The following is a 24,145-nucleotide window of genomic DNA, read 5'->3' as shown; positions in this document are numbered from 1 at the left end:
ACACACACACACACACACACAATTTTCTGTTTCTCTGTTTTCCGATATTTGTTTGCTCGCTGTGTGTTTGTGTGGACGTTTGCAGACGTAGCATGTGGCACTGTGCACACATCCTTCATCCTGTGTTGACACGCTTCCCACAGATCCTTAAAAAAAAAAAAACGTCTTAATTTTAGTTTTTGAAAGTCCAGGTCTAAAAAAAGGGCCTTCAATTGGCTGGAATTTTAGAAAGGCAGACATTAAATTTGAACCGCGGCAGACTGAATGAGCATATGTGTGCTTATTTGTTCAGTCGTTTCTGTATTTTGTTTGATGTTATATCTCTCAACACCTGCTTTATTTGGATTTTAAATGGCTAAGACTGCTAAATGGGTGGCTGTACGTCTTGTGATGCCTAGCTGCACTCTTTAACACCGAAGAAGAAGAACGTCTTTCCGCTTTGTGACTGAAATCTTGACCTTTGACCTATTTTTTTATCTGTAAAAACATAACATGATTTAAAGCTGTACTCCAAATGAGCAGATATCTTCATATAGTACATAGTACATACAGGTCACTCTCCCTGATAGACTGAGCTTGAATATTCAGTGTGACCGACACACAATCCCCCCCCCATCAACACACACTCATCTCCATCCACCACCCCCTTGGGACCCCCACGAAAGTCTGGTGAGGGGTCTCCAGTGCCAAAAAGCAGGAAGTCACAGCTGTGCTCATCCCCCTTTCAGCATGTGAGAGAGTGTGTGTTTGTATCTGCGTGTAGGTCTGGGTCAGTGTGTGTGTGTGTGTGTGTGTGTGTGTTTCTGTCTCTTTATGTCAGTCAGTTTTTCTGGCCAGTATGACGCTAATTTATATTCCCACCTCTTTGGTGCAGAAGTTTCCAGTATACTGTAAAATGAGAGAGGCTTATACAGGCTAATAAACACTGTGAGCATGAGCTGTGTGTCTAAGAAGACTGACTGCACTGCACTGCTGTGGTGGAAACACACACACACACACACACACACTCTCTCTCTGTCAACTCTGCTTTTTATTTTTACAGTTTCTGTCGCCTTCTCTTGCTCTTTACTTCTTTATTTCTTCGCTTTCTCTTTCTTATTGCACTTTTCCTTAGCTGTTTGTTCAGCTTCTCTCTTTCTAAACATTATTTGGCCAAAAGGTATGCAGACCTCCCTGCTGACAGACCTATTTTATAGTTTTGTCCAGACCAATTAGGACCTGAGAGGAGCTGAAACAATTACCTGATCATCAGAAAATCAATGTCAAACTATTTTGAAAATCAATTCATCATTTTAGTCATTTTTCAACAAAAAAACACCAAATATTAATTGGTTCCAGCTACTCCCTTGTGATGAGTTGCTGCATGTCCTCCTCTCATGTGATTGTAAATTAATCTCTTCGGCTTCTGGCATAGGACATGGTCTTATGCAGACATTCGAAGACGTCTCCGTCCGCTCTGGGACATTTTCACATCTTTCTGAAATTTCACAGACCAAATGATTAATCAAGAACATAATTGGTTGCAGCCCTCGTTCAGCTATGTGGGAAATGTTGATGCTACGGCATTAGAAAGGGGTTTTCTGAGCTTAGCGTGGAGGAACACGACTGGCCTGCACAGAGCGCTAACCTCCGCCTCATCCAACACCTTTGGTATGAATTTAAACGCTGACCGCGGGGCCCTATACCTCGATCTCTGCAGCCAGGATCCAGAATCTTGCGGGAAGCTTCTCCCAAACGATGGAGGCTGTTATAGCAGCAGATTGACAATCTACAATCACATGTCCACAAACTTTTGGCCACGTAGTGCATCTCATTTTCTACGTTGGTCCCCGTGTGGATCTCCCTCATTTCTTCATTTTGTTTTTGTTTCTTTGTCTCTCTTCATTCTTCTTCACAAGCTCCTTGTGAAGTCAGCTCTTTGCTGTAAATCTCCGGCCTTGGGTTTTAATAGGCGCAGTGTGCCTCTGTGACACCGGCTGCCTTTGTTTTGGTTACAGATAAAAATCAGTGAAGGAAAACATGACAGCAGAGAGAGAGAGAGAGAGAGAGAGAGAGAGAGAGAGAGAGAGAGAGAGAGAGAGAGAGAGAGAGAGAGAGAGAGAGAGAGAGAGAGAGAGAGGCTATATGAGATTGAATAGATGTAGAGAAACAGCACAGTGAAAGAGTGTGTGTGTGTGTGTGTGTGTGTGTGTGTGTGTGAATCCCTGTGGTGGAGGAAGAAATACTGCAGACAAATCTAAAGAGTTTCTTCCCTCATGTTTCCACTTCTTGACCAAGACACACAAAGAGAAGGAGGAATGACAGCAGCTAACAGAGTGATGATTTGACAAAGCACGTGTCCAGAGCAGACTTAAGCTGCTTCCCAACTCTGAAGGACAGATTGAAATTTCAGACCTTCCTCCTAACTCTGCCAAACTCCGCGTCCGCGTGATGTTACTTTCTTAAACCCCAAAGCGTTTTGCCCTCTCCTCCCTTCATCCCACCGCTCATTCTCACTTTGTTCGATGTCATCGTCACGTGGACGCGTGGAGCTGATCGGTCACAGGGGCTGAAGCTGATGTTGTCTTTTTTTTTTGGGGACTGTTGACAAGTTGACAGGCAAGGCTCTGCACTGACATCGAACCTCACTTCACTGTCAGGACGAGAGGAGAGAGAGAGAGAGGGGGGGGGGGGGGGAGTATAGGGGGAGGGTGAGAGACACAAGAGATAGGGAGAGAGGGGGAGGTGAGAGAAAAGGAGGAGGAGAGATGAAGGGGGAAAAAAAGAGAGACTTCACGGCCACGACTGGACTGCCCCCTTTTTCTCCCCTCAGCCTCTCTCTGTCTCCCAACTTTCTTTCCTCCGTCCTCCGCCGTGTGTTTTCTTTTTTTTTTTTTTTTTAATGATTCGGGGAGAAGAGGGGAACGAGCGTTCAGTGCTTGGCTGACGGTGCAGGCAGGAGCGTCACGTAGGAAAACAGGAGCCTGAGGGGCAGCACACCGGGACCGAAGAAGATTGAAGAGGCTTGGGACTAAACGATTGACTTACAGACAGAAGTGGCAGGAAGAAGGAGAGAGAAAGGACGTACAGATTTATCGACTCTCAACAAGCAGTACATTTAAAATACACAGACTGGGCTCAAAGCAAGGAGAAAGCCAGATATACAGATTTCATTTTTGTAGACAGACAAGGCAGATACCTTGCGAGCAAGCAAGCTTAAACATTTTTCCAGACCGGACCGGACCGGAGTTTTCTTCCACTGGAGAGAGAGAGAGAGAGAGAGAGAGAGAGAGAGAGAGAGAGAGAGAAGCAGATGGACGGAGGCACATTTTGAATCACAAGAGAAGAATCCTCATCTTCATTCTGCAATGCTTTTGAGGAACTCTGCACTGAACTGTTGCTGTCTGCCATGTTCCTGGATGCTGACACAGGCATAGGAAATATTTAAATTCACTGAATTCCTCCTGAGAAGAGGATCCACGTTTTTTTTTTTCCTTCTTCTTCTTCTGTGCAGGTGTTGTGCTGACTGTCACTATGTTTTCTCAAAGGTACTCTTTAACACCATCATGGACTTCTTGCCTTTTGGTCTTGTGCATCCTGGATGTGTGGACCGCCGCCCAACAATCCCAACCCCAGTCCCAGTCCCGCCAGTCCAGGCAGATGCCACCCTTAACCTCGTCCTCGTCAGCCGGCAACCTGTCGGAGAGCGCGGAGCGCAAAGTGGAGCGCCTCGGCCAGGCGTTCAAGCGAAATGTCCGAGAGCTGCGAGAGAAAAGCTCCTGCTTGGACCTGGTCTTCCTGGTGGACGAGTCGTCCAGCGTCGGGGCAAACAACTTCCTGAGCGAGCTGAGGTTCGTGCGCAAGATGCTGTCCGACTTTCCCGTCGCGCCCGAGGCCACGCGGGTGGCGTTGGTCACCTTCTCGTCCAAGACCCACGTGGTGACGAGGGTGGACCACATCTCGGCGCCGAAGTCCCACCAGCACAAGTGTTCCCTGTTCAACCAGGAGATCCCGGCTATCAACTACAGAGGAGGCGGCACCTACACCAAGGGAGCCTTCCAGAGGGCAGCGGTGAGTCAGACCTAAACATAAACAGAACGTTCATTTCGTAAATGTGCCCGCAGGTGCGTTCACGAGTTCTATTTACTTGAATTTTGCTAATTCGCTTGGTCTCTTATTAATGAGCCCGAGTTTGCTTTTCATAAACCTCTTTTGTATGTGAGACAGCTGTGTGTCTGTATGTGTGTGTGTGTGTGTGTCAGTCAGTCTGCTTGGTAAGGCTGTTAATGAGGCCCTGCGTGTCCTTGCTGTTGCTGCTCCTGCCTCCTCTAAATTACACACCAGAGGGGAAGCCGCTCGCCGGCTAATTGTTCAGGAGTTTCCAGTCATAAAAATACCGTTAAGAGTGATGTGCAGACGCATGTAACACTGAAGCAATAGGCTTTTTCAAAGAGCAAGGCACATACATGCAAGTAAAGCTGTGAATTGTGTTAATGCCATTATTCCTGACACGTGTCTCTTAAACAGAAGCATCACCGGTTGTCTGGCTGAATTTGTTTTGGAGGCGGGGATTTGGCGGTTTTGCGGGATTACAAGGGGTCAAAATGTGAGCTTGTTTATGGTTTGTTGATTGGAGCTGCCTGACACCCAACACACACTCATACATACACACACACACACACACACACACACACACACACACACCGAGGACATATGGCACAGTTCATCCATCAAGTCCAAACAGCCCAGCTGTAAAAGCTGTGTTGGTGGTATAGGGGCTGGTCCTGTGTAAACACACACACCTCGGCTCATGCCTCAGATCTGCCTTCACTTAGGAGCTTTGGGAGCATTATGTTGAATTACACACAAGACCAGATTCAGGTGCTTTTGGCGTCTGCAAATGTAGAAACTCTGCAGCCTATTGAGCTACGTTATGTTATTTTGCAGTCTGCTGATAGTTGTTGGAAGGACAAATGGCTTGGTGACAAAAATACATAATAGATGTAAAAGACTGGGCGCACTGAAGTCAGTACAATCATGTGATGAAACTGTTGATGGACGTCCAAATAGCTAAATGTGTGAGTGTTGGATAAAAAAGTCGTTGCAGTGCGAGGAAGAACAAAACCATCAGTTATTCAGAAAATGATCGCTCTCAAACCCGCACTATGTCAGCCTAGTTTTACAAAGAGAGAGGTAAGCTGAGCTGTGACAGGTTTACCCTCCGGTCCATCCCTGCTCAATGCTAATTGCCTCGGACCGTATGTATCCTCCGGCTTAGTGCTGAAATCTTGGCCCTCAGGACAGGTTTTCAGCTCGGCCCTCCTCAGTTAAGTGCTGATAAGGAGACCGCTGGCTGCATCCCAGCTGCTAAAGACCACAACAATACCCAGAAAAGGGCTTTCTGGGAGAACTTCAGCGCTTTTATCGTTGTTCACAAACACTTAGAATGTTTTGGGTGATTTATCAAGTGATGTAGCAGCCTAAATCAGCCAAAGATGGCCGCTCGGGGCTCTGAAGTTGGCTCCCCAACATCGCTATCGAATAGAAGTCTGATTTAAAATGAAAGATTACATTTCATTCTGTGTTTCACTCGTCATAGCCAGCAAAACCCCGCCGTGTTTCTTTTCCAGCACGGCGTCTGTGCACGGTGAGCGTCCGTATGGCTGACCGGAAGCGAGGTATGAGTAATGGGAGCGCGCCGTGCAGCCTACACAGAGCCGAGACCTTTTTTGGAAAGATAGATGAGCCTAGCAGATACAGACCGCTGCTCCAGAAACCACCCCACACCTGTCGGATTCAGTCTGACGTTTACCGCGTCTTCACATGAGCGAGGAAGCGATGTTAAAAAAAGAAAGAAAAAAAGCAGGCCTGTCCGTGATTTATCGCGTGAGATCTGCGTTATTTTATCGCCTGTCTGAATCTGACTGGAAAGAGAAAAAAGGAGCGTTTTGTCATCTCTTTCCATTAGCTGCGCAGAGGATGGGTCTGCTAACACTAATCCACAAAGCACATATCCGCCTGTCATCGCGTACCGACTGTCTGTGTGTCAAATTGGGAATTGTTGCGGTGCGTGTGAGTGCGTATCATTTGTGTTTTTGCGCGTTTGCCCCGTACACGTGCCTCCACGTGTTTGTGTATCAATCCTAGGATTCAAGGGGAAAATTGTGTGTGTGTGTGTGTGTGTGTGTGTGTGTGTGATGTGTTAGAAAGAAAAAGAGAATGTAAGAGAGAGAGAGAGAGGATAATTGATAATTGCAGTATAATAATAATAATGCCGTATTTTATTCCCTTGGCTGGTCTTGGCTGTTCTAAGTGCTGTAGAAAGCTGGGATCCATTAAGAGAGACGTTTTTCCACCAGCCGTGCATGTAGAGACAGGGCTCTCCTCCAGCACTCTTCATCTCTGTCTCACTCTGTCTCTGCTGTCTGTCCGTCCGTCTGTCTGCTGTCTCTCTTTCCCCCGAATACTTCACACAGTAAGTTAAAGCATCGATGTTTGGTTCCAAAGGGAATTCTGATTCTGATATTTCCACTTATTTTAGGTCAATTTAATTGAGAATAATGGAACTAATAAGCGTTATAGTGTATAGTGAGTAAAGTGAGGTAATATAGGATTGTTGTAGCCAAATATGTCACTTCGCCGTTCTCCAGCTCTCTCTCACGGTGATGTAATTTGTTGTACAAAGTGTTTTCCGACCACATCTAAACGTTAGAGGCGTGGCAAGAAGTCACGAAAGCGGTGAGATGCAATTAATTGTCGAGATGAAGACTTTCCTTGAGGGCATTCGTGGTTTTTCATGCGGGTTTACACTTGAAATGTAATAGAAAGAATGACAAAAAGAGAGCTTGGGAGACGAGCCCCGCACACTTTTCACACCTCCGCAGAGAACGGGCCAATCGCGGCGTAAAGTGTCGGATTTGTTTGTTTTCAGGAAAGCACCGAGACTAGTCGGATGCAGCTCCCTAGATTCCACTTAGAAAGCCACTCAAAACGCGTCGAGCCCTTCTCTCTCTCTCTCTCTCTCTTTAGTTTACTGACGTAAACCAGCTCGTCCTTCTGTGTCCGTGTGTTTGAAATAATGTAGATGAGGATAAATGTCCTCCACTATGAGTTTATGAAGACTGCGGCACTTTGTCACGATGATTCACCGTCCCTCATTTTATTTTAGGATCTGTCTCTCCTCAACCTCGCGTCTGACATGATGAACCTGGTAGCTGATGACATCACTCACTGTACTTTTCCAGCACTTTTCATGACCGCCGTGCAAAATCGGAGCTGATTGATGGCTTTCTCTGGGGAGTAACCTCCTGACCTGTACCTGAGACAGAAGTAGTTCCCACCACCTCCTCCAAAACTGAACCATATTCCCTTCCTCTCTACTTACTGTAATTGCCCTGAAAGAGTCAATCCGTTTTCCTGCTCTTTTTTTAGCTTTAGCTTAATTTATTTTTCATGCATTTGCCTTTGACATGACCAAATATCTTTGGGGGGGAATATGTCTCAAGGCCCTTCGTTTTATTCTGTTGGTAGCTGGTAATCTTGTTGATCCAGGAATTATGGCTTTTTCCATTGTTGCGTTTATTATAGCTCGCTTTGGATTCAAGTGTCGGCCATAAAAATGCAGGCAGAGAAAGGACTGCGTCTGTATCAGCCAGTTAAAAATAAAACAACCGTCATCACTTGTTTTTTGTCTCATCATTTGTCTTCATCCGGAAGATTCGCCCCTGGGTTGCCATGCATTGCCAGATAAAAACCCCCTTCTTGCTCTCTGCAGGCAGGCCCGGCTTTGGCAAAAGAAGCCCCCGACCACTAAACTGGACTTGGCGGCTTCACTGTGTAAGTCGGCCTTCACAGTTGCATAAGACGCAGACAGATGGGCAGCGTGTGAAGAGCGGTGGGAGGAAGATGGAAGAATGAGAGGAAAGAATAGTGGAAGAAAGAGGGGGTGGGTGGGGGGGGGGAACCCTGGGTCAGGGGATTGACAGAAAGAATGTGGCTCTTTCTGGTGGTTATTCACTGTAATGGTTTTACCTGACTGTTGGTTAGACTCGGCCTGAGTCTGGTTCAAATCAGACTTTACAGCAGTGTTCAGCCACTTAATGAAAGGAGCTCTCTGCTCATCCAGCCATTGTGTTTCTGATACTGAAATCTGCAGGTGTGTTAATTTCCTCTGATTCCTCCAACGATCACACACACACTCATTAATTACAGACAAATCCACACACACACACAGTTAATGGACCAGCTGCACGTCTTTACATGGTTGTCCTCATATAACCCGCAGAGGTCACGTTATAAGACTGTAAACGGGAGCGCGTGCATGAGAATGTATGTGCTTTGCATTTATAGACTTTGTGCTTGTGTCCTCGACCCAAATCTCTCAAACTTTGATTTTAGTCCGAAATATTATTCAGAAACATTTAGCTGGATAGCGAAGCAGAAATTTGGCAGCTCTTCAAGTAGCCGCCATTTTTTTTTTTTCCAGTTGGAAACCCTGAATTGCAGCCCACATTTGTCCAGTGAAATATACAAAGTTTAGTCCCAAGTTGACGTTTCAGAGAAGGAGAATGCTTGTCAATCACACTTCATACAGCTCTACTTGTTACGATGTCGTTCTTCGTTGAGCTTTGCCAGACCACAAATAGGCGAGACAAATATCGAAGGCCCCCCCCCCGTCTCATTCCAGCGGGTTCGGAGCCGTTTCTTCCATTTCTCCCATTTCCATGCCTTTAAATCACGCTCCGCAGACCTCCCCAGCAGCGCGGACAGACGGGGGAACGCCACTGTCGTCAGCTTTGACGCATTACAGCCCAAATATGCCGTGTTGTTTTTCAAAACATTGTCTATTAGATTAAATGAGGCATGTGCAAGTTGCTTATATTTTGCCTGTGGAGACGTGCAGTAGAGATCATGTGCATTCTTGGCCTGTCTGAAGTGCCACACACACACTAACACACACACACTCACTCACTCGGGGCCACACACACACACACACATTTGCATTTGATGCTGTTGTGTGAGGGTCGGAGCCTTTGCCTGACTTTCTGAATAACCCGACGATGAGATGTGGAGTGCAGCAAATTAAGGTGGGAAATGAACACCATCCATCACCTGAACGCTGGGAGCTTTTTTGTCCACGCCGGCTGATTTTTCAGGCGGCCATTTCATTTTTAGAAAATACATTTGCTTACTGGAGCGTTTCTTTAATTCTCTTGGCTCAGTCACGGGGGAAATTTTATTAAACAAGCCGGTGAATTCTTACCAGCACTAAATTCAAGCTAAACTCTCACTACAGTATAAGATTGCAGGGAAGTGACACTGCAGGGAGATAACACGGAGAGCTGCTTTTTCACCAAGAGAATAAACCCATTTCCCCCTTAAAACCTCCCTAAAATAGGAGTGCAGGACTGTAAAGAAAGAGAGAAGACTGCTCCAGTTATAGTGAGAGAGCTGATGCAAACAAGTGCCCACTGCAACAAATGAAAGCAAGGTGCATCTCTTTGATCCGGTCCCTAAAGGCTGGACTCAGCCACGATAAGAGGATAAGAAAAGTCTCTGTTTCCTGTCTGTGTAACCGCCACTTCCCGCCATCTCACCCTTAATCATTTCCTCCCCCTCAGTCCGTCTGCTTCTTCCCTCTCTCCCTCCTCCTCCTCAGTGTCGGAGGGTCTCCGGCGGGGTTGAATGAGACAGAAGGATGGAGCAGACAGGCTGGCCCACCTACCAGCCAGAAAGGCCCCGATAAGACCGAGAGGCCAGACAGGGACGTCCACAGACACCAGGCAACAGATTTAAAACTTCTGCACAGAGTCTGCAGTGGGATCTGGGTCCCGACCATTACTGTTCATAGCACCTCATATATCTGTGAAATCTTTTTTATCAGGACACTAAAGTAAGGATTTGAAATACCGAACATTGCTTTTTTTTGTCCAGAAACAAGATAAGTGGTGAGAGGAGCAGCACTAGTAATACTTTTTGTTACCAACATTCGGTTCTTGTATTCCTGTTTCCTCTTAAACTTGTTCTTACACATTTAGTTCTACAATGACTGAATGTGTAACGGATCTCATTACATCGGCTGTTGGTTTTGGAAAGTAGGTGCTGCCCCAGAGTCAGTTTAAAAAACGTACATGTTTTGTTGAAAGCAGATATCTTAATATAACTCCTGACTTAATAACATAACACACTTTACCCTCGTGGCCTGAAATCATTTTGTCATCGGAGTAACTTCTTTCCTCTAAATGATCTTATTGTGAAAGGGTGAACCCCGACCACTTCACTGGGTTACCTGATTGCCGTGTGTATGCTCAGGGTGTAGTTTACACTGTCATGGTGATGGAGACCATAAACTCAACACTAGTGTGTGTGTGTGTGTGTGTGTGTGTGTGTGTGTGTGTGTGTGTGTCTGTCTTGGGTTTAGGAGGAAGAAATGCTTTAGTCTCGGGTTCTGGGCCTCCTCACACTGATTCACTCTGACAGAATATTCTCCGTTCTCTTCTTTCACAACTTTGTCCATCAACCTCAAATATGCTTCATGTGAGCATTTTTCTCACACGATGCTTTCGCAAAGCGATTTTTTTCCCCCCATTCCGTCATCATTGATACTTCTGTTTGGAAAAGTGAGCCTTGAAGGGTTTTCTTTTTTTATTCAGATCAACTCCTCATTGATCTAATCACTTCTCAAGCTGTTCAAATGGGAATGTTTGCAGCTTTTCTTTGTCTTTCGGTTCTTTAGGTTAGTCAAACAAGCTCTAAAACACCACTTTACACGACCTAAACCAGCACCAGACGACAGACAGACGCAGCTGGTGAACATAGAGGAGCATTCAACAACAAGATATTTCCCTCAGAAGTCGGTTGAGACCAAAATCAGTGAATGTTGGACTTACATTTGCATGTTCCACCAGAAACAAAACTCCAAAAAAAAAATGATTAAGTTGCTCCGTAACTGCTGTGTCAGTCATTTGTCAGTTATTGCCGTTATAAAGATGGATGTTTGCGTAACTAACTAGCCATGACTTCAAAACCGCCTTTATTACTCAACGGTGGCCCGTGCACTCATTTTCCGTCTCTCGTCACGCTCCGCTCACCCCTGCCCTCCTCTCTGAAATGGACACCAGATATTTTCCAGAAACAGGGGCCTATACTTTCCGACCTCTGAGCGTCTAGAAGCACCCCGAGGCCTCCTCCTTCACCGTTGTCTCACACAAACACAACGTGCAAAAGCCGGCCCGATGCGACCGACCTCAGACCGAAAAGCAATAAGTGTATTCACGAAGACGCGGTCAACTGATACCTCTGTTTCACCTTTACCTTTTGGACCCTTTGAGATCCCTGACTGTCACATATCTGTGGAGAAGTGTTGACAGACGGCGAGCTGTGGCGGAGATATGCACGCCGAAAGGTCAGCTGAGTTCAGCGGTCAGGGTCGATGCATGTAGCGCAGTAAAAAAAAAAACCCAAAGAGGCAGAACATGGTTAAATAATACGTGCAACCTGTCAGAATACCGGAGGATAACAAAGATCTCTTTGAAGTGGTCTCAACGAGGAATGCTGCCGTGTCTTATTGTTCCAGTTAGACTCAGACAAACATCTTATTATGGAAGTAATTAAACAGTTCTTGCAAAGGCTGATTATCTTGTGAACGAGCCATTTTGTCGACCAACAAAATGTGGATATCTCATTTGGAGGAAAAAAAACTTGGCTTCGTGCGACTTTTTCACATCCCAACCCGAGGTCGCTAGTTTCCTCCAACAACTCTCGGAGCATCCTGGTCCCGTCTGTATTCACTGCAGCAGCCGTAGACTTGGCAGGCTACATCCTCCAACTGCCGACTTTATCCTTCGTATCCTTTTTTTTTTTTGTTTAGGAAATCGGCCATCTTACCCCCTTTAGGAAGCACTCAGAATCCAACTAAAATTTCGGAAAACCCAGGTTCAGTTTTCACATCCATCTCATTGCCAAGACAAATCCTGGTGTTGATCTGTTAAGCATTCAGGAAAACAAGCTGGTCCGATTGAGGTTTCACACAACTCGTTTTCACCGGTGGATAAACACACACACGCGTGTGCCTACTTTACAATTCATTAGCCTGCGTTGGTGAGTACACACTGAAGCAGAGCCATTGGTGGATTTCATCTCAAATGTCTGCAGAGGATCTGAACCGAGTGTCCAATGTGTGTCGTGTAGAAAATTAAGACAGCTTGAAAAGTTTCACGGTCCTTCTGTTGTTGTAGACTTTGCTAAGGTTGTAAATTACTGCACTTATTGCTGATTACGTATTTGTCTTCTGCAAAAGCTGCTGAGACGGTCGCCCTCTGTCTGCTCGACTGCTGTTCCAATCACCGTCTGCTTTTCGCTGAACACCAGGAAGTCCGTCCATCTGTCTCTCTCCTTCACTTCTCTCTGTTTGCAGTTTGTCTCCGCTTCTCCCTCGCGCCTAATTTCCCTGCCTCGAGGAATTGCTCCAGCGTTTTTTTTTTTTTTTTTGTTGGGTTCAGTAGACGTGAGTGTATACAGTCAGTATGCGCCGGTTTGGATGTTGTGGACAGTGTCCCACTTGGCCTCGGGGCGAAAGCTGCCGCGGTCAAATAACTGGGCTTCTGCTCCGGCCAAAACCAGCGACTCCAGTTCGAGAAAGAATTAAAATGAGAATAAAAATGAGGTGACTGAGGCCAGTGGAAACAACAGGGAATGTGTGTGTGTGTGTAATGCGAGCATGTCCCCAAAAAAGTTTATGCAAAAGTATTGATACCCTTTTTGTTCACCCGTCGCCAAGTGGAAATGACTGTGGCTCTGCGGTTGTAGATGCTTATCAGAATCACAGTGTGACATCAGGAATCGGAGGGTAAATAACCGCCCACCACCTCGTCTTTCAAGCCCAGGCCCAAAATAAGTAACTCTCTCTACTTGCAGCTCTTAAGTCACAATTGTCCTCTGCACCTTTTTTCTCACTCGGTTTAGAGAAGCGAGAGGTTGGAATGAGCTCAGCACGGGAGGCCGGAGAGGGCGATCTTCACACTTCCCGGCTCTGTAAAACACAGATGTCAGTAAATCCCCTCGACGGACACAAATGTAACTTCAGACCTTTCTCCATCGAGCGCATGCATCCGTCACCGTGTCATTTTCTGCGCGTTACCCCCTTTTGTTAATTGTTCCCCCGAGATGAGTTTTTTTACTTTAATGACTGCAGTGAGGAGGAGTGTAAATCCTGTCATAAAAAAAATCAGATCTACAAAGTGGGGAGTCTCCATGAGCTGCTGCGAGCTTATGAGGGCGGATTTCACCACTTCGGTCCCCGCTGGGCAAACATGAATCACACACAAACACTCACTCTCTAAACTTTCATTTTATTAACTTTTTTTGTCCCGTCCACGTCACCGTCAGTCGACATTAAAAGCTGCAGTAGCAGTTTCTACCTACCCGGCACTTTGCACAGCGTGTTCCAATGGTTGAAATGCATCTCATCGGCAGTTTATGCAACATTACAAAAAACTGCTTCGATTACATTTTAACGGTTGGATGCAAAAACAAAATATCTGCAGCTTTACCAACACACACACACACACACACATGCTTGTGAACACACACTTTCCTACACACATCGTGCTCACACACTTAACCTAACACCCTGTTCTTTCCGCTGAGCGTGCATTCACACATAAACACGCGCACACACCTACACACACACACACACATTCCTGCTCACTTAAAATACTGCTCAGCGATTGATAGGCGCTGCTGACACCAGCCTTATGAAGCTGTGTGTGTGTGTGTGTGTGTGTGTGTGTGTGTGTGTGTGTGAGAAAGCGATAAATGAATGGTGAGGGGGTGGGGTGTTGAGGTGGAGAGGGTACGGAGGGAAATGTGTGATTCAGAAAGGTGTGGTGCTGAGGAGGCTTTGTAGAATAACACTCTGTCGGCGGGGTCAAAGGTCAGGGAGGCGTCAGCAGTGACGGGCACCGACTTTCAGCCGCTTCGGTGCCCTTCGCTTTAATGCCGTATTAACGGTGAATATCATTATGAACACTGCGGTTTCAAGATCTCACTGGAAAGAGATCAGAACGTATCGTGTATGGAATGAATCTGCAGATGCTGTGTTCCCCCGTCTCTGTGTTGGTTCCTCTGCTGTGTTCCTGTTAGTATCCCTTGTGCACGTGTCCCTTTACCTGCGCCGGTTGCATTTTCATTCACTCATTTTTGGACTCACCTGCTGAGTAAGTTTTGGATATTTCTTGATTAAAGTCGTCATTTATCGTCGTCTCTACCTGCATTTGGGTCCATCCCCGGTCATGTTTTTGCCCCACCGTGACATCATCAGCTAAAAAGGGTTTATAACATCTGCTATCTCTGATATTCAATGAGGAAAACTCATTTTCAATAAAGAAACTAACAGCGTTTGATGAGTGGATTACAGTACAAATCAATCACGTCTCTGAAACGCTGCTCCGCTCTCACAAAACATCGGTTGAGTCCACGTCTCTTGTGATTAGGGACACAAATCACACAAACTCTGTAAGCATGAGGATTTACTTTGGCATCTTCAGATTAGGATTTACCCAAAAACTTCATAGATTGGCACCTGAAGAAACCAAAACTATTTGAAAGAGCCAGCGGTGGCACACTAAATAACATGTTTTTATGGGCTCAGGCGCGGAGGTCTATTAGTAAACCACTTGCTGTGTGGAGGGCAGCGTTTGAAAGTGCCAGATTCCATCGAGTTGTTTTCTTTGGTGAGTGAGTGTGTACGTGTCTGTACGTCTCCGTTAGTCATAATTACTATAAGTAGGTAGTTGGTGCATGTATGGAAACCCACAAATATGCCGACATCCTGTTGTCTTTGTTTGTTTGCTTAACGTGATTTATTTCACATTCTCCACGTCTTGATTGTGCAAGATTTTAGTTTCTGGATCGATTTTAGTTGTGTTTTCAACCCTCCGGTAAGAAACCTTGTTCCAGGTGATTTAACCAAATAAAGAGACAAAATATGCACTCGCCTCAGCTTTAATTAGCTCATGTTTGAAATGCTTTGTGTTGGCGAGAAACCCCCGTCCGCCAGGACCCGATACAAATCATCCAACTGAGCGCACACAAATAATCCGTTTCAGTTCAGGGTATCCAAACACTAAATGCAGGTGTTTCCCAGCAACAGAGTATTTGTATTGGTATTTTAGTTTTCTTGGAGAACGAGCAAGTGCAACATCGTCGTCTGGTCCACATTGCTCGTGATTTATGGCGAGCTTTAGAGCTTTCACAGAGTCCACGCAATCCCAAACTGTGTCCTCGTCAAATGACCTCCCAGCTCGCACTCCCTCTCGAAGTTGTGAGGTCTAATATAACTTATCAACGAGGCCCAAGACAATAAATTGAAACCTCAGCATTAACATATACTACAAACACTCTTATTAGAGGAGCGCTGCACCTACAGCTGGTGCCAAGACAAATCCACTCCTCTGGAGAAGAAAGAAGGGGAGGACAGAGAGAGAGGCACGCGAGGAAGAAATGCAACTACAGCAACAACAGTCAACACACTGCAACAAAGGAAAATGCTGCGTCTCGTCTCCACAGTGTGGTCTGGACGAGGCGGGACGCGTTCTCATGGATACTTTAAGCCAGCGACAGTCCCCAAATCATTCCCCCCGTGTAAGCACTTTCAACACGCCAGTCTGGAGTCGAGAACGTCGTCGCGCTTCACCACACTGTTTCCTTTTGTTTATTTCAAAATCAAAGCTCGCCCTTTAGAGATGCTGCTGCGGTTGCTTCTGTGCTTTTGGCAGCGAGGCGACGAACCCGTGAATGTCACAAATATTTTATAACTCGTTTGGATTTCTTCCACTCTGAAAACGTAAATTCTGTTGAAAACTGATTTTATGTCGATTTTAGATCGTTTCCAACACAGCCACGATACAGTTTAGTGGCAGCAACGCTTCCAGCTGTGTAAAACATCAATGTTGTGTCTGACCAATCATACAGGGATCAATCTGTCAGAAGAGAGGCTGCGTTTCTCCACTAACAGCAGCTTCAGTAGACTGAAATTCAATATCACTCTCACCACCTCGTTGCTGCTGCTCAAAGGCCTCACAGGTAACATCTAAAAATGACTAACTGAAGAAGAAATACATGAATCACTACTAAATCACAGAATAACTCCTGGACATTGCTTTGATGACGTATAAGAATTAAATAACATCTGAGGCTGGATATATGTAGCTGAAGGAATCTGCTGTGTTAGTTTATTAAACCTAATACATGTGTAACATATTAAAGCACACTGGTTTAAATCTGGTCAACCACACCATGCACTCAGTGACATGTGACATATTGTGCAAACCACGTGACTGTACGTCCAGTTGGAGAACATTAAAAATGTCAAAATGAAACGGATGAGGTCGGATATGCAATAAAAAAAAAAGATGTTCTGTACAGTATATGCTGAGAGAAACATATTTACATATTGTAAAATGTCAAACACATGCCATGAACATAGACAAGGAAATGTAATAAAAGCCCCCCAAGGTACGTGACATGTCAGTCTGACCCCCGCTATCGTCCGACTGGCTCTTTGTTATTCTTCCTCCCGCTCAGTCAAACCAGCTCGCCTCGTCCAATTACCCAGAATGCCGTGTCCGATTGGAAACACGGTCAGTGCCTTAAGTGTTTCTCTCAGCGCTTCGTTCCGCCAGCACAGCACCAGACACCAGCAGGGGGGGGTTGGGAGGGGGGGTGGATAATTGAATGAGTTTCTCATTTGCCAGCCAAGATGGCCTTTCCCCCCCCCTTGGCATCACATCGTGGACTCAGCTTCTCTCTCTCTCTCTCTTCCCGTCGTTCCTGGGTGGGTTGTTGAGTTTGACGAAGCGGTGTTGTGACAGAAACCGTCGCGCTAACGCACACAGCCGTCCAGCCTGCGGCGCTTGGCAATTAACTGACTCTTCTCCGACACTTTGGATGCCGTTTGCAACCTCTCAGTCAAACCGGGCTCAGCTTGGGCCTACGCTCAGAAATCCACACGACACAGTTCAGACGTTAGCGAGGACTTTTTTTTTTAAATCATTCGGTAGTGGTAAGTAAGTTAGTGGTGGCCAAATTGGGAGCGTTTTCCGGTAATGAATGTTCTTTTCTAGGAATAGTTTTCCATCCCTAAAATGTCGCCAACTACACCCCAGACAGGTTAACAATTATCCAAAAAACATCTTCTGTGGTTTCAAGAACCTCCACTTTAAGCATAATGATTGATGAATTATCCTCTCTCCAAATATTGTTGCTTTTTGTGTCTCGCTCCTTCTGAAAGTGCAGATCCAGAACTTCTCTGGGATGGGACGCCGTACATCGGGTTGATTGATGTGGAGATGTCTAAGACCATACAATGATGTTTTTGATTTGTTACAGTACGTGCTTCTGGTATAAATGCTCACACGTCCCACACTTGTCGAGCCATGTTTTCATTCACCAGAACTTGGAAGCAACACTAAGCAAGTGTCTGCTGCAGTGTTAGCTTCCAGCTCAGCTCTGTAGCGTGAACAAGCAGTCAGTCCGCAGTGTTGATAATGGAGATCAGACGCTGTCTGGTTTATTACTTCTACTCACTTTTGTGTTATCCTGACTAGGTGCCATGGTTGTGTAGCTGTCTCTTTTTATTCTGACACATATGGCTGTCGATAAACGGTGTTCAGCTGTCTCTCCTGCTGTGGTGGGAGAAGTAATTAACTGGAAACTTTAAAATGCAAGATTAGTGGGTTTGCTGTTGATGTCCAGTAACAGCAAATGAGTTTTTTTTTTTTTTTATATAATCCATCACAGGAAAACAATTCTTCTCTTTTATTCTGAGAAGTTAAAGTTCTGATGGCTTCTCATCACAGTGAGTACAGACCGCTTTAAAAACATCTTGCAAACATCTACCTTTTTGCAACACAAGGAGCATTTTTTCCACATTACCTCTGAGGGCGATGCTTTTTTGGCAGCCAATCCTAAATTGTGGGAGAGTTTTGAAGCTTGTTTTAGCAGGTTACGGTAAACTACTTTGTCAAAGGAAAAAGAAAAGAGATGACCTGACTTTCATGCGATGGACTGTTTGCCGTATCTGAGGCAGATTTCAAGTATCTACAAGTTGATTTGCATACCACACTGTCAGGTCACAGCAACTGACAGCCTGAGAGGTTGGAAATCAATCTAATAACTTTACTTTACGGATTGTTTAGTGTATACCTACAGGATTTGCAGAACACAAGCATGCAAAGCCACCTGTATGGCCCTCAGCCTCCTGGGTGGCCCTTTTGTGGAAACCAATCTCCTCACTGTCAGTCTTGTGGCTGCTCACCAAGCAAAACAAGAGCTGGGAAAGTTTTGTGAAATAGAGTTAGGAATCAAAGCTCGAAGACAAACGTTCAGATATATATATCACTGTCAAGTCAAACGCATGTGCTTCACATGTGCTTTAAAGTTTCATTTGCTTTTTAAAATAGGATCCAACCACAGTAAAAAAAGTCAAGATATTGTTAAACTACATGCAGTACAGGAGGAACAAAAACAAGATGTTTGTTGGAATCGTGGCATGTCACCGATCCTAACAGGAAACACATTGACCTTCTGCAAGTGACCTAGTTTATCTGGAATATCCAAAGTAAATGCGTTCCTGAGATTGTTGCTCAATAATACCAAAAGTGGAGTCGAGTGTCTGCCGTTGTGTGTTCGGTTTGTGCGTGTTGTTCTTTTGAGCCCCTGCCGAGTTGTTGTTGTTATTTTTACCACCCAAGCCAAGAGCAGATAGCCTGTCAAAACAAGCGCTCTCGCTTCCGACCGATGGGGAGACGGCTCTCCGAACGGATGCCGTTAGGTTTGAGTTTTTTTTTTTTTTAATCCGCTCTGGAATGCCTGCAAATTATTTTTTTTGTTTTTGGAAGGTGGATCAGCAAGGAAGTGAAAAACCCTGTAAGAGAATAGAAGGCAGACTTGTCCTTCAAGCTGTGGTGTGTTTTCTTCCATTCAATGTCGGTAAAGAAGAAGTTTGAAGAAAAGTCAAATCACGCACAAATACCTACGAGCCATTCCAAATGTACAATGTATTCAATATTACAGCTTATCGAGCATGAATACCATTCTCCCTGTCTCATTAACGTGACGGTGCTGATACAGAAGGCCCACCCAGCTGCTGGAGCTCTTATCTGATCCCTGATCTGACTGATCTGTGTGGGTGACGGAGCGTTGATGTGTTTGGGCTCAGACATACTGTACGATGATTGCAAATACAACCCCCCCACAAAAAATCGGCTGCCATTAGTTTCAAGGTATTGTATTCCATTTGTATTGAGCCTGTCCGTCTGTGGTTATTAATAAGACGTTTGTGTTGAATTGCATTGTGTTATACTCATTACTTTATCGTCATTTACATGCTTAATCTCATTGATCTTTTGGTCTCCAGCTCCTACGTTTACGTCCCATTGCAAAAAAAAGTGCAAGTGCAAAGTTCTCCCTGTGTGTTAAGATAGTGAACTACTCAAAAACAGAAGTTAGCATTTGACTGATACCCTAATGTGGATTGTCAATGTTTTTTTTTTTACGGCTTTATTCAATGGAGAAAGAAACTATAATCATTAACTAGTTTTGCTTGGAGGCCAGGTGGGTTCGGGCTCTGATCAAAGTCACAGGAGGGGCCGATGGGAGGCCAGCAGTGCGGATGAGACGGGTCCTCATTTAGCATTCAGCGTAGCTGCCATGCATATATGAGCCTTTGATTAACAGCTGGGGCACCTTGGCACCACCGTTAGCCCCTCAAGGTGTGGAAAGGTTTCCCAGTCTCTTCTGCCAAATGCAACGAGGTGCCTGCTTTTGAAGTTCTCATCATACGAGCATCTGTTTGGAGACGGAGAGTCCGTCAGAACGAGGATCCAGGTCTTCATCAGTGGACTCATGGTTTTATTTATTCATGGTTTATTTCTATCGGTGGCTCATCAGGGGGATCGGAAAATGAGCGAGAGGAGTTTATCCTAAGATATTACAGATATCTTACTGACTTCTTTATCACTTCTCCCGTTTATTATTCTCCAAGAGCAATGTTCTCTCGCTCTGCGTTTTTTTGGATCGGAGATAGATTCGCTGCTCTTACCACTAATCCCTCCAGGCCTGTTGGTTCTCTTGCACCATCACCGCTGCTTTGACAGATATCGACGGCTCCACACAGCACACACTTAAACAGTCCCACTGCTGCGGGGGTTATTATCTCTTCTTTGGACCTTTCGCCGGCATTGAAGCGCCCGCCAAGTGCGTAATTGAAGAAATGCATGGGATGTACGGCACGTAGAGGCCTCGAGCTGACAAACAGCTGTTCAAGGTGCACGTACCGCGTGAGATGAATAGCTTAAATAAGTACAAACGACACCTCATTCATTTCCCCTCGCTGCGTTTGACCCAGCCCGATTATAGGTGATCTCGAGTCTAAACATCAGATCAGAATAGTGCAAATCAACGTCTTTCAAGTTGAGTTCAAGAGTTTTCAGGAATAATAACAATAAATCTGCCGGTGCAAGTTATTTGTTAGAGATGACATAGTTCTCGCCCATTGTTTTATGTCGATTTTTACTTGGTTTAAGGAAGGAAATTAATTTTAAGAATTCATGCGAGATAATAAGTGAGTTTCCTTGCCATTGTTTTTACAGCGTGTTGGCTCGGTCTCAAACATGTCCGTTCACCATTTGAAGCAGCAATTCCACTTCTTCTTGAATCTCTTTCTTTGACCCTCTGTTATTACAGAATGGCTGATTTCATTCTGTTTTCCTGCTGTAATGATCAGAGTGAACATGTTTCCATGATCAAAAACAGGTGTAGTTCAGATAAAGTCTGTAAGGATTCTCTAATCAATCAGTCAGCAGCTTCTTTTCTCCTCTTCTTGTGTGCATTTTGCATACAGTGTGTTTAGCGTTCCCGCTGTCACCGTTATTTGTTAAATGCCATGTTTCGCATCGTTATGTACTGTGCGCCTTGAACACTGACGCTGCAGGACAGCCCCTTCCCACACTCTTGACTCCTGCGGTCGCCTCTATGTTAATACTCTGACCTAAAGTATGCAGAGGCGAATCGGGAGGGTATTATTAGTGGGTATGCATGCGTATATGCTCCGCCCGGTGGCATCCCCGCAGTCGCTAACACCAGCCACTGACTCATGGCTGAAGGCAGAAAACCACTGTGGCCCAAAAGCACTTTGAGCAGACGCCTAATAAAAGACCTTGAAACAACCCTGAAACAATGAAGCATGCAATATGAACGCATATCAGCAAGCGTGCACGCATCGATTTGTTCTTCCCTGTCGTTGCTCCTCTCGCCTTAAATGCTGCAGTCTGACAGCTGGGAGCGGCCCAAGCGAAGCTCCCCGGTGCTCTGGGAAACCTTGGAGCTTTGAAGGATCAGTGAAACCAGGCTCTCCCCTCTCTTCTATTCTCTCTCTCCATCCTCCTTTTCTTTCTTTTTTTTGCTCCCTCGCTTCACGGGCTCTGTAATTACGCCGCTCCCGCCAGAGCCGCTTGAAGTTCGAGCCAATTAGACAATAAAGACCAGAGCTTTCTCTCCCTGGTCACACCCATGCGTGTCTCCTCTCGCTTCACCTCTCGTGTTTTACGGTCTTCTGTAGGCTAGTTATTACGTCCTGTTTGGACCCAGAATACAGAAAAATCCTCCTCCTTCCCCCCCAACACACATCCTTTGTTTCCCTCTCATTCTCAATTTCCTTTATGATATACTCGTGACATTTTTAGCTTTTAGTAAGTAAGCAGACATCTGTCCCACTGACTTCATCTTGGCTCCTTCTGCTTCTTCAATTTCTTTCATTTTCTCTCTACCTTGTTGCTCGAACTTCTTCTTCTTCTTCATCCATTGTTCACCGGGTTTTAGCCACATAACCTCATTTAAAACAACATAATGACAAACCTCGACATTGTCAGCTTGGCCTCCACAGCTCCGCAAGCTGATGGTCCTTTTGTTTTTCTTTACTCTAGAGAAAATAAAGACATGTTTCTGACTTTAATGTCCTTTCTAATTGCATGTGGTGGATTGTAAACGGTGGCTAAAGTTAGTTTGGGAACTGTAGCCGGTGTCTGGGGCGGACGCAGCAGCCCGGTCTGCGCTGCCCAGTGTTCTCTGGTGGTTTCAGACCACTGGCAAGCAGCTGCGTCGTCTGTAGGAGAAATAATTACAATTGTAGAGCTTTCTCCTTCTTTTCGGTCCCTCCTCCCCCACCGTGCCCTCGTCGCCCGTCGTGCTGATGTCGGGTTTTGAGGAACCCTAGAATCGAGGGCTGTTTTTAGTGGTCGTGTGTGACGTCCTTCGTTGTTCAGTTTAGCCATGTCACTAAAGCTGGAGCTGTGTTGGTAGCGTGCTGGCAGGCAGAGCAATAAGATGTGTGTGTATTTGGTCAACCTTTGCAAAACAGTAACGGCATGACTGCATTAACTCGGAAGCAACTTAAGTTCCTCTCACGAGTCCGACCAACATGAAGCAGAAGTGGTATGAATCGGATATCGTTTGATTCATAAATCCTTCACTTAACGAGCTGTCGTTTTTTCTTTTCTAACAGCAAATACTCCGTCACTCCCGCGCCAACGCCACCAAGGCCATTTTCCTGATCACCGACGGCTACTCCAACGGCGGGGACCCTCGACCGGTGGCGGCAGCTCTGAGGGAACGCAGCGTGGAGATCTTCACCTTGGGCATCTGGCAGGGTAACATCCGGGAGCTTCACGACATGGCCTCGCACCCCAAGGACCAGCACTGCTACCTGGTGCACAACTTCGCCGAGTTTGAGGCCCTGGCTCGTCATGCACTGCATGAAGGTATGAAGCGCAGATGAGGATTTGATGTACAGCTTCTTTTTGTTCTGATCTTTCAAAAGGAGTTTCATCAAACCCCGTGTTTTGGTAAATTGAAGCTACCGCAGCTACTCTTCATCTCTTTGAAGCCTCAGTGCTCCCATCATCGCCATCTGATCTTTAGCAATACTTCTTAAAGTGAAGGAATTTACCCTACAATTCAATGTTTACTTAAAACGAAGCTGGTAATATTTCATATGGAATCTGACAACGTAAATTTCACATGGTCCCTTCTGTTGTGTACTGCCAACAGCCATTAGGCTTCACTTCCATAGAGATCGGACAGACTGAGGCCCTTTTTCCCACACTTCAGGGGGACTTCCCACAATTTGGTGAAAAGAGGGATTCAGTCATGGCTTTTATACTTAAAATATCACCGTAAATATCACAGTTGAGTGCGGCTCTCGGTGTGTGGAGAGCCATAAATCCTTCACATGCACTTGCAGACTGTATATGCCCACTCGCACAAAGAGCGTCTGAAACCCCAGACAGTGAGTGAAGTAGTAGAGATCAGCGCAAGGATGAGACCATGAGAATGGAAGCCAACACACGCCATGCTATCGGCTCAGCCTCGCAGCCTCTGCTGACAGCATACTGTTTTCAAACATGGAGCCACATGTTGAGCCACTCTCACATGGTCATGCACCAAATCACAGAATACACACAGGTTGACTTCCAGAAATGAAATTCAAGTTTCCTTGCAGCCCAGCATGAAAGCCAGTTATTGCCTCAGTCTCAACTGCTAGGTACAGCCCTGATCAAATTCTTTTGTAAAATGGGAAAAGGGATATGGTGTTTGCTTTTAGTGAGTTGTACTTTATTTGTGGCTTGCAGGCACTTTTTTACTGTATTTCTGTGGTGAAGGTTCTCTTATTTCTTGAACAAAGGACGTCACAAGTCTGTGTTTAATTCAGCCTGTAGCCAGTCTCAATGGCATACCCCCCCCCACACTTTTATCGTAACAGCGGAACGCTTTCGTTATATTGTCCGATCACCAGGCGGTGAAATCTGATCCGACTGCAACCTGCGCTTCTCTGTGTTTGTTTTCCACCCTCAGACCTCCCCACGGGCAGCTACATCCAGGAAGATCTGTCGCGCTGCTCCTCGCTGTGTGAAGCGGGCCGGGATTGCTGCGACCTGATGGCCAGCTGCAAGTGCGGCACACACACGGGGCAGTACGACTGCATCTGTGAGAAGGGATACTACGGCAAGGGCCTGCAGCACGAGTGTACAGGTAGGACAGACGGCTCCATCTCGCCTCGGACTCTCACACCACCGTGTTTTCTCTGTACACTCACCGACCTAAAGGTTTC

General features: G+C 45.7%; 1 protein-coding gene across 1 annotated transcript in view; it reads left to right on the top strand.

Annotated features, from left to right (window-relative positions):
- Positions 1-3,513: 3,513 nt before the first annotated feature.
- The window catches only part of svep1 (sushi, von Willebrand factor type A, EGF and pentraxin domain containing 1), a gene marked incomplete at its 5' end in the record, with an annotated part of 70,678 nt that continues 50,046 nt past the window's right edge, over positions 3,514-24,145 (top strand). Inside the window, 3 exons of the mRNA XM_079185067.1 lie at positions 3,514-4,050; positions 22,541-22,796; positions 23,890-24,066. Coding sequence (XP_079041193.1) covers positions 3,514-4,050; positions 22,541-22,796; positions 23,890-24,066 — 970 coding nt within the window. The remainder of the gene's footprint in view (positions 4,051-22,540; positions 22,797-23,889; positions 24,067-24,145) is intronic.

Source organism: Pholis gunnellus, assembly GCF_910591455.1.
Source record: "Pholis gunnellus genome assembly, chromosome: 23".
Classification (NCBI taxonomy): Eukaryota; Metazoa; Chordata; class Actinopteri; order Perciformes; family Pholidae; genus Pholis; species Pholis gunnellus.
Note: the sequence above shows the minus strand (reverse complement) of the source record. Positions and strands in the feature narration are given on the sequence as shown.